Source organism: Cyprinodon tularosa, unplaced genomic scaffold (genome assembly GCF_016077235.1).
Source record: "Cyprinodon tularosa strain WSP-4 unplaced genomic scaffold, ASM1607723v1 ctg34, whole genome shotgun sequence".
NCBI lineage: Eukaryota > Metazoa > Chordata > Actinopteri > Cyprinodontiformes > Cyprinodontidae > Cyprinodon > Cyprinodon tularosa.
In genome coordinates this window covers 309483-320310 of record NW_024039052.1, presented here as the reverse complement: position 1 = coordinate 320310, position 10828 = coordinate 309483, and the positions used below count along the sequence as shown (strand labels likewise).

The 10828-nt window shown below is 36.7% G+C and overlaps 1 protein-coding gene across 2 annotated transcripts; it reads left to right on the top strand.

Moving 5' to 3' along the window:
* The first annotated feature begins 825 nt into the window (after positions 1 to 825).
* On the top strand, positions 826 to 9524 carry nek3 (NIMA related kinase 3). Of its 2 annotated transcripts, none has more exons than XM_038294350.1 (13): positions 826 to 1136; positions 1213 to 1306; positions 2352 to 2449; positions 2557 to 2640; positions 2819 to 2886; positions 2979 to 3065; positions 4393 to 4447; positions 4675 to 4875; positions 4994 to 5108; positions 8003 to 8164; positions 8254 to 8376; positions 8480 to 8597; positions 9384 to 9524. In XM_038294350.1, exons 1-13 carry the CDS (start codon positions 1020 to 1022, stop codon positions 9448 to 9450), a joined length of 1389 nt encoding a protein of 462 aa, XP_038150278.1. In that variant the 5' UTR covers positions 826 to 1019; the 3' UTR covers positions 9451 to 9524. The 2 variants fall into 2 exon arrangements, with proteins under 2 accessions (XP_038150278.1, XP_038150277.1); XM_038294349.1 differs by having other exon boundaries at positions 4985 to 5108.
* The last annotated feature ends 1304 nt before the right edge of the window (positions 9525 to 10828 follow it).

Here is a 10828-nt window from a genome sequence, read left to right as displayed (position 1 = left end):
TAAGTGAAATCATAGATAAATAACAATTTTAATAAAATCTTATCAAATACTCGATTTATGTAGATATTAGTGCTTGTAAATATCAGTTTTATGTAGAATGTTTATCGATACAAGTTGGTAAGTAATGACAATGGAAAAGATTTACGCCCCAGAACTCAAAGCTGAAAGAATTTTATCCACTATACCTTTTATCTAGAAATTACGGATGTTTAAATATATGCGTCTATTTGTTAGCAAATGCTGTAGGAAAGTATGATTAAACGTCAAATGGAGTATAGAGACTCTAAAACATGCTTTTACCTGCCTGAGCAACCCACTTAGAGCAGAAATTCTACTAAGATTTTAAAAACCCTTTTTTGTCTGTCAATATGCTCTTTCCAGAACTCTTTAAGTGGAAACGTTTTAGTGTCACCTGGTTTAATTTAATAGAAAATCTTTAAGGAACCTTATTATTAATCATTTGATCAAAAAAGAATTCACAGATTTACTGATTTGCCAAATTTATCATTAGTTGCAGCCATAATGGAATAGATAAAATGAAGGATAAAAGGAACAACCGTTAAGTATTTGTAAATAAAGCCAATTATGTTATAAAATTAAAATGAATAAAGAATAGGAAGGTTTTGGAAACATGCTTAATTGTTTCACAACAAAGTAGCTGACTACCTAGGATGTATAAAATATATATTAATAGTGATATGCTTTTAAATGCTGTGGTTTATCAGAGTAGGTTGCGCCACGTTTTTCTTTCCAATCAAAGTAAATAGAAACTGTAGTCTGCCACCATCTAGCGGCCAATCAGCGCAGTACAGTTCGACTCACACTACGTCATACAATAATAAGGAAGTAGCGACACAACAAAGTACACGAGTGGCCCTGGTTGAATTACAATAAATTGTGAACCAATTTTGAACTTTGAATGGAGAATTGTGCAAAATAGGACATTTTATATATATTTTTTTCTAACTGACTGTCTGTATTTGGAAAGTTTCTTGTATTTTAAGCGTTTTGAGAGCATCATGGAGAAATACTCCCACCTCAGAGTGATCGGGGAAGGGTCTTTCGGTCGAGCTGTGCTGGTTCAATGCAAAAGCTCTCAGAATAAATATGTACTCAAGGAAATACAGCTGCCAAAGGTGGGTGCAAACAGATTATTTCTATGTATGTTAACTTGGCTAATTTACATGGAATGCTCTTTGTTGATTTATACAGAAGCTATCCAAACTACAGAGTTCAAGAAAGGAAGCAGTCCTGCTGTCCAGAATGAAGCATCCCAATGTTGTGGCTTTTAAGGAGGCATTTGAAGGTAATTTGAAACATTCCAGATGAAAAAGAAAAAATCAGTTTTTCACATGTCATACTCTTCATTGTTTTTTGGGGGGATCTTTTCTATAGACCATTTTAGAGAATTGATTTCTGTTTTTTGTAGAAATACTAACATAAAAAAAGTTAAGTTGAAGTAGAACAAATGAACAACATCTATCTCTATCCATCTTCTCATAACTGCCTATTGATTAAAAACATCTCCTAAGCATAATGCTGCCACCTCCGTGTAAAGACATTTGCAGTGTTACTCTTTAGCCACATGTTGTGTCTCAACAAGAAATTTTTGATCTCTTCTTTTTTTAGCAGTAACTTTCTTCACAAATTTTTATAAAGCTCTAATTTGACCAATAGTCATCTCATATACACTGAAAAACAGAATGCAAGTGTTTCTTTGCATTTACTTAATCATATTTAGTTACTTTAACACAATTGTTTCATGTTAGCAGGGTAGGACATAAAACAATTGTTTCTTTTTTCAGTGATATATCTCTTAAAAAAAGTTTCTTGTTCCCCTTTGAGAAATTTATTCAGCATGCTGATGAAGATTCTCAGTCACCCAGGTCATAGTCATTCCGTAAAAGTAAAAAAAAAAATAAATAAATAAAATCCACTGGACTTGGTTTCCAAAGTTTGAAGACGTTTTGCGGATTGTTTTTTTTAAACTTGTATGAACATCTATTCATCAACTTTGTATACAAGCTAATTCTGATTGGGACGTGCAGGTGGCGCAGTGATTAGCGCCTTGGTCCTCGACTCGGGTGACCTGGGTTAAAAAAAAATTAGTTTATACTTATATTAAAACCTAAGAAAAAGAAGAGCTTATTGTTTCATGTTGCTGTGTCTGTGTAAGCCAGTTTAACCGCATGTTCAGAAGAAATACTGATTTATAAAAGTTGTCTACTCCTAGTCTAGACCATAAAATAGAAATAAAAATCAGGACTAAATGAAAAAAAGCTCAAGTGGTGTGAAAACTTTTCCTTTAAAGCTTTTACTTTGGTCACATAAAACAAAATGTGTGTTTCCAGCTGACAGCCTCCTGTGCATTGTTATGGAGTACTGCGGTGGAGGGGATCTACTTCAGAGGATTCTGCAGCAGAAATCCTCTCAGTTTACTGTTGATAATGTAGGTCAAATGCCTGCAGCTGTTATTTGTTTGTTTTTCTGTTCTTGTGCTTATTTTTACCCTTATTCTGAAAAAAATAAAATAAAAAATGTTCTCCCTCTTTCCAGATCTTGAAGTGGTTTGCTCAGATGTGTGCCGGTGCACAGCACATTCATGATAAGAGGGTTCTGCACAGAGATTTAAAGTCTAAGGTAGAGTTACTTCAAAGTATGAATTTATATAAGGATTGAACTGAATTGCTTTATCGAAACAGGGAAGAGTCCACGTCCATAAACACCTTCCTTCTGGGTGGGATGTCATCTGACTCAGCTGAACCCTCTTATGTTTTCCTTAATGTTAAATCACCACTTCTCTCATTTCCTGTCACAGAACATTTTCTTAACAGACGACGGCTCAGTGAAGCTCGGGGACTTCGGCTCTGCTTGCATTCTGAACAGGTGCTGTAGGAAAACAAATTTAGAGAACCTCTGATATCACATTGCTGCTTTAGCTTTTATATTTGAAAGAAATGATGGTACTTTTTTTGCAGCTCCAAGGCTTATGCTCATACGTATGTTGGGACGCCGTATTATGTGGCACCAGAAATTTGGGACAACAAGCCATACAACAATAAGAGGTAGTTTACTTTCTGAAAGTATTTAAATATTTAAAGAAAGAATTATCTATCTATCTATCTATCTATCTATCTATCTATCTATCTATCTATCTATCTATCTATCTATCTATCTATCTATCTATCTATCTATCTATCTATCTAATTAGCATATTTATCATTTCAGTATCCAGAGAATGTCCACAGTTATGAAAAAAATATTTGAGGTAACCACAGGGAACTTTATCCCCCTTCACCGATAAGAAGTTTTATTTTTTTTGCATGGTGCTTAAAAGGATTTGTGGCTGCAGTGAGCAACTGTTGCCTGTTGGTGGTTTTCAGACCGCTCTCTAAGCCCACGGTGTGTTTGCCTCTACAGAATCCTGCCAGTTTTTAAAGAGCTGCCCGCCTGCGGCCAAAACATTGCCCTACATACAGATATATGCAAATATTCAGCTGAGATCTCAATCACATCATAACTAACTAAATCCTTAAAGTATATCCTTCACTTCGTGGCCGTTGAAAACATGGTTTGTTTCTGTATTTAGTGATTTCCTTTTTAAACAACTGTTCCTGTGTGTTTGTGTGGATTCTCTCTGTGCTTTTCTGATGCTGTTTGTAGCTTTGGCCCACATTTTAAAAATGCTCCTTTATGGATTGATTACAAGGTTATTTGTGATTTTAATTAGATTAATTGCCTTTTACAAAGAAGCCTAATTTCGAAGAGATTAAGGTAATTACATTGCCCAATTTTAAAGGCTATGCTTCTGTTTGAATGTCTTGTTTAATCAGAAGATCCTCCTCTTCACTGTCCTAGCTCTGTATGTTTAAATCTACTAAACAAGTCGGTTATTGGTCCTGGGTGTTGTCCTGTGGCCTGATGCGACATCATGATTCGTCATGCGCAGGAGAACAGCTTGGTTCTGTTTGGTTGCTTTTGCAGTCTTGCAGGGGAAGGCAAGGACACTTTCATGTGTGTCCACTTTATAGAACTTTAAAGCTTCATCCAGTGTTTTACACAAACCTAATTTGACCTTTAGTGGCAATCTATCAATTTCTTTATTGTCAACTACAATTTGCAATGTAATTGAGATTTCAGTTTCAGTACGTTCATTAGTGCAAGATCATTTTGTCGCTGACAGTGTAAAGCAACTAGACCCGTCCTTCTGTTTCTATTTCCCGCTCTGTCAGGACTGAATATGCAAACAGGAAATAAGCTGATGTTTCAAGGCTGTCACAGTCTTGTTTTCCAGCTCATTATGTAACTCCTGTAATGTTACATGTCTGTTACAGTGCATGACGAACGTCTGGGTTTAATGAATACTTCCCCTTCTGTCTTTGTTTCCTGCAGTGATGTGTGGTCGTTGGGCTGTGTCCTCTACGAGCTCTGCACCCTCAAACACCCGGTACTTGCCTTTCCCCTCTCTGACGTAGCTAAAGGCCTCTGTCCAAATATTTATCAGTCAGTTGTTGACTAAAATCACTGAGATCCTGCATAGCTTTGTTATTTAATGTCAGGGGCTCCATATTTTCAGCTGGGTTAGATTATCCTCGTGTGTTTTTTTATATTGTTTTAGATGTTCTGGTTTGGTTTGTTATCTCAGGAGTCCTGACTCTCATTTCCTGTGTCCAGTTCCAAGCTTCCAGTTGGAAGAGCCTGATCCTTAAGGTGTGCAGAGGTGCGTACCCTCCGCTTCCCAAACACCTGCCCTATGAGCTGCACTACCTAATCAAGCAAATGTTCAAGACCAATCCAAAAGACAGGCCGTCGGTGCAGACAATCCTGACTTCCCACAGGATTTCGAGACTCCTGCGCTCACATCTGCCCTCACAGGTAGAAAGACACAAGCAACTCTGGACCCAAAATGATTTTACAACTCACTGTCAAACCATTTTAAAGTCTTACACAACTTCCTCATCTGTGAAATCCCATCCTGGGTGAGATCACGCAGGCTGTTTTAAAGACAGAGGAAGAGAAGAGGGGAAGAGGTCGATGGAACAAGGAGGAAGGGCTGGAAGTGGCTAATCTCCTGGGAGAGAAGAGTTTAATAAAAACATCAAGTGAAGGTAGGTGGTTGATTGTGCTTTGCAAATAGTCCAAATCTGAAATTGTTACACTTCATGTAAACATAATCATTCATGTAAACATAATCATTTTCAATGCATTTTATTGAGACTTTAAATCATAGATCAGCACTGATTTCCAAATGTTTGTGAAAAGGAAGAAAAATACCTGGAATTTATTTATTTGAAGTGTGCTGTGCATTTATATTCTGACCTCATAAATCAATTCTCTAATAAATTACCTTTGAGTGCATATACTGCCACAGGACGTTTGAGATTAAAGCTTCACACAAGGAGATTAGGAGAAAAATATATAAATTGAAGCTGTTCAAGGTGAAGGCTATCTCCAAGCAGCTGGATGTTCTTAAGACCACAATTGCTCAAATTATTCAGAAATTTAAGATCCATGGGACTCTAGCCAACCTAGAGGTGGCCACAGGAAAATAAATTATGACAAATCAAAGAAACGGATAATATGAATGCTAACAATAGAGCCCAGAAAAACGTCAAAAGAGATAAAAGGTGAACTACATGCATAAGGAACATCATTGTTTGAAACAAAGTGGACTTAATGGGAGACAACCAAGGAGGACACCATTGTTGAAAACAAATCATAAAAGCAAAGCGAGACGGGAATTTTTGAATTATGTTGACCAGCTACAAAGCTTCTGGGGGAATGTCCTACGGATACAGTAGATGAGACAAACATTGAACTATTTGCCAAGGAACAACAGCTCTAATTTAACTGAAATAGAATAAAGCATATCAAGAAAAGAGCACTGACCCTAATGTGAAACACGGAGGTGTCTCTGTTATGCTCTGGGCTGCTTTGCTTTATCTGATAGAGGGCCTCGTCAATATTGGCAGGGTTTAATGAAATCTCAAGACTCTTGAGAGAAATGTGCTGCCTTGTGTCAGAAAGCTTGGTCCAAGATGCAGGTCATTGATCTTACATCAGATAAATACCCAAAATGCATTGCTTAAAATGCCCAAGAATGTCTTAGTGGAAAAAAAAAAAACTAAATATTGGACTGTTCTGAAGTGGCCTTCTATGAGCCCTGACCTAAATCTTTAGAGCATATTTGAGATAAGGTGAAACACTCTGCGTGGAAAAAGCAGCCTTCAACAACTGGGGCAGTTTGCTGATGTTGTCAGTGAGGCCAATATACCTGCTGAGAGGAGCAGACTTACTATTAACAGTTACAGGAATCGCTTAATTGCTGCGATTGCCTCAAGGAACAATAAAATATTAGGAGTAAGGGTCCCATCATTTTTGTCCAGGCCTGTCTCATGATTTTTTTATTTGTTTGTTTATTATTTAATTAATTCTTTTGAGGTATGGCTGAAAATAAATGTCGGACTTTCATTTATGGGGGACAAACAAATGTGTATAGTGGTTGTAAATACGGCAGCACTATATCAAAAAGACAACAACTGTGCATATCTACAGTGCTGTAGACCAATAAAATGTCTGACCAGGCGGATGTTCTCTAGCAGTCCTTCTAGAATTCTAACAAAGGAAAAAAAGTTTTTGTGTTCCTTGGTCTTCTTGGTGCTGTTTGTTCACCAGTGTTTTGTAAAAAGCTCCCAGGTTTTCACTAAAAACTGCATTTATACTGAGATTAAATGCAAACAAATCAACTCTACCTTAAGGCTTTTTTTTTAAGATTATTGGATTAAATAAATGGCGCAGCTTAGAGTTTTCCATCAACAATTTTTAAGGATTTTCATTGCAAATGATTTTTGAAACATTTTTAGCTGCTTCATTATAATTTAATCCTTTCTTTTATTCTGTTACATAAAATACATTAAAACGAAAATATTTTATGAAAATGCATTCATTTGCAGACTTACATATGCAAACTTGCATTAAAATAATTGTAATTGCGCTGATGGCTCCCCAAACTCTTTCAATACTGGTGACATTTTCAACTTGTTTTCTGAAGTGTATTGGTGCACGTTGGTTCCAGACCCCCAGATTGCATTGTTTGGATATACTCCTTCACTTAGGAACCGCGGCATTTCTATGCAAACGACTGTGGTGTATGGAATGGTAATAGCTAAGAAAGTAATATTAAGATTATGGAAAACAGACAAGGTTCCTCTGTTTAAAACATGGTTAAGGGATTTTATTGAGATTCTTCATTTGGAGAAACTGCAGTATAATGTTCTGTAGTATCTGGCAGCCATTTTTGGACCATCTTTCTCAGTCTTATACTGATCCGGATGCTCGCTCAGCCTCTGAGTATGCCACCCCTGCCTTTATGGACAGGTTGTACCATCCTAAAGTGTAAATGGTAATCAGTGCTTTGTGACCAGTTATTTAGATAATTTCCCCTTTTTTTTTCTTTTTTTTTTTCTTATTTTTTCAGTTGGTGTATATTTTTGTTGTCACATTAATAAGAATATGTTTTTCTTATATAGTTATTGTATTTGTTAAAGGTCCAGCAGATTCTATAACAATTTCTTCCCCACTGCCATTAGACTGCTGAATGTTATTGTAAAATGGGTTTTTTTATTGTATTTTATGATATTTGTTATATTTTATTATTTAAAAACAAAAAACTGAAATGTTATAACTATAAATATACAGTCATATGTTTATATTACTGTTTTTATGTATTTTTTTAATGTTTTCAAGGCTGCATTTAAAAAATGAAATTGTCTAGAGAGCTGTTCTTTACGAAATTTCTTTTTCTTTACACTTATGTATAAAAAAATGACAAAATAAATCTGTCTAAGTCTAAATATATATATGATTCATAAAGAAAAAATAATACATTAACCTGTGTGGTGTTAAATATAAAATGAGTTGAAAGCGAAAGGGACATGGTTCTTTATAAAGTCTGTTTTTTTTTAATAGAGTTGGACTAAAAGCTCCCAGTTTTTTTACCTAGGTGAGGATTTCCCTAAAAGCAGCTGTGAGAGCACCGAGCCGCTCCCTAGAAAACAGTGGACTGCTGAGCCACCGAGTGCTGTGCTCCAGATGCTGGCCAACGCCAGCCTGGTCTCATCAGACAGCATGGCTGCAGCTGACCAGACCAGCTCCACCCATGGAAGTACGAAAGCAGCCAGAATTTAATTTCCGCAGCGGTATAAAAGAAAACTCTGGAGATATGATCCCAACGTTCTTTCCTTGTTTTTCCAGGTGAATCAGAGGCCGGCAGGCAGAGAAAACAATGGGTGCGGGATCCTCCTGAGAGGATCCTAAGCCTCCTGGAGAAGGCCCAGCTGAACAAAGCTTTCAGCACCTTTTTGATTCAAAAAGGAGGTCAAGAGCATCTTTTTTTTTCTTTTTCTTTTCCAGACATCAGATTGATATCATTCCAAATGGTACCAAGGGCATTATATGATGCTGTTATTTCCATTTTCAGATGAAAATCCTCTAGTTGGGCCCCTCTCCCGGAAGCAGGGCGATGAGACTGACGGCCTTAAGTCAGAGGTAGTTGTAGACGAGTACAGACTGCAGCCTCGCTCTGATGATGAAGACACGTAAGACTGGTTGCTGTTTTTAGCACATTTTGTAACATTGCCTATGATAAATGATCTATCTAGTCATATAGAGTATAAGTATCATTAAAAAGGGGTAAATTCTTGTAAAAGTAACAGGATAAATTAATAATTCTTTTTCCAGTTTTCTTATTCTATTATGATCCTAATCATACATTAAAATTGGCTTAAAATCAGGCTAACGGAATAGCTTTGCAAAAGGTCCAAACTCAACATTTGTATTTTTTTAGGGCAGGTCTGCCCTGGGAAACCAGCCAATTATGCACATATGGTTAAGGTATAACAAGCCAAGGGAAAATGAACTAAATATTAGTGGTGATATCTATTGCACACAACTCTATTTTCTGAATTTGAAGTTTATTTTAAAACCTCCCACCCAGGAACAAGATCAGTTAGAATTGATCCCTGAAAACCCAAGAATAGGATATCAATGCCTTTGGCGAGTAGAGGGAAACGTCTTAACGCACACGTATTATAGTCATAATAATGCATGCTTCCTTTGGAAACCGCCTTCTCTCAATTGGATTAAATGTGCACATTCATTGTCTGTCTTTAGAATTAGATATGTTTGACTTTCTAAGCCCGTCTCTATGTCTGCTTCAAAAAAAATAAACAGTTCAGACGTTGAATATTGATGCGTTGAGGGAGAACTTTGAGAGTATCGGAGGAATGATTGGAATTTGTTAGCTTTGCATCATTTCTATTAAACAGCTCTGCTATAAAAACACTGTAAAGAAATGAATCGCATTTTGTCTTCTGTCCTCACAGGGACTTTGAGGAAGAATCTCCTTCTGACTGGATGGATGAAATTGAGAAAATATTTTCAGAACACTAAAGCCTCATTCCTTCAAACCTCACACAAATGAAAACACTAACATTTTGAATGTGCCAAACTTTTTTTTTTTTTCTTTGTTTGGTTTTTTGTCTAAGTAAGATAAATGCCATTTGGGCAAAAGAGGTAAATTTGAATAAAGATTTGGAGAGAATGTCATCTGTAAATGTTAATTAAAGTTAACATTTTTATGAGTGTTTTCTGTGATTTCTTTTTCTGAACTAAGCTGAACATCTGCTGCTCGCTGTTCAGGTAATTAGTGATAACATTCCCAGAAGACTGAAGGCCATCCTAAACGATAATGTTCTGCTCTTTGGGAAATCAGGAAATATTAAGCCCTGAGAATCCCATTTCCTCTGCAATATAAAAAGTAGACTAAACATATTCCGTCTTTAGTATTGTTTCGCTTTCATGCTCTTAAAGTGACCCTATCATCACACACATCTGGCTGTTGCTTTGTTTTTAATTGATGTCACTAGACATGTTTTAAGTTTTTCCTCTTCCTGCATTCATCACACGCCACTAGGTGGTGCTAAAGCTGCTGCCAGGACTTGCATTGAAAAGAAGTCTTAAATAGCTTAAATGGAATAAAACATGAGTGCATCTGATGGTTATGTGTAAATTAAAGAGAGGTGTCTTAGTATGGATACAAAAGGAATCACTTTAGTTTTCCAAATTAAAAGATTGACAGAGTGGAGGAAAAGGGAACAATGGGAAACCACAAGCTAGAAACAAAGCCAAACCCTAGCCTCGCCCAAGACATTTTGGGCTCATCAGGATGTAGACTAAACCATAATGATTGTGATTCACCAACAGTTTCTCCAGGGATGGATTATCCTTGTTGCCAAGGTTCACCCTGAGAAGGAATCCTGCTAATGGTTGATGGGAGTTTCCTTTGTCAGAGGAGTTTCAGTCTGCCGAGGATGGTTTTTTTTGTTTGTTTGCTTTCCAATAAGGAAGCTCAGTGCAACAGCTCTTCAGCTTATCTTGAATTTACAAAAAAAAAAATCCACATCCAGAGTTCATAGTCCGACCCCCTCCCTGTTTTTTTTTTTTGCTCATTTCCCCCTCTAACCCCCTGAAGAATGTTCAGTGAAGATACAGATAAACTGGAGCTGCAAAGTTAACTCACAGTGTCACCAAGTTCTGTGTCCTGAAGATAGGAGGGTCTCCCATCAGTGGTCGAGATGCATTCAGCAGTGTCCTCACAGCTCAGCAGCATTACATTAATAACTCCCATTTGTGATCCCAGAGCTTTACTTACTTTTTACATTTGAAATAGGAAAGAATGTTTCAAAAGATAACAAAGCAACGTAAAAGGTAAATTTTGGTGCATTTTGATAAAAAAAAAAAAAAAGGGTTTGGTTTACATCTTTTAAAT

Bases quoted from the DNA above. Each gene is read 5' to 3' on its own strand.
- nek3 (XM_038294349.1), top strand. From the start codon at position 1,020: ATGGAGAAATACTCCCACCTCAGAGTGATCGGGGAAGGGTCTTTCGGT. The intron at 4,876-4,984 runs GTAGAAAGACAC...ATCCTGGGTGAG, and splicing joins GCTCACATCTGCCCTCACAG to ATCACGCAGGCTGTTTTAAA. The intron at 8,598-9,383 runs GTAAGACTGGTT...CTGTCCTCACAG, and splicing joins CGCTCTGATGATGAAGACAC to GGACTTTGAGGAAGAATCTC.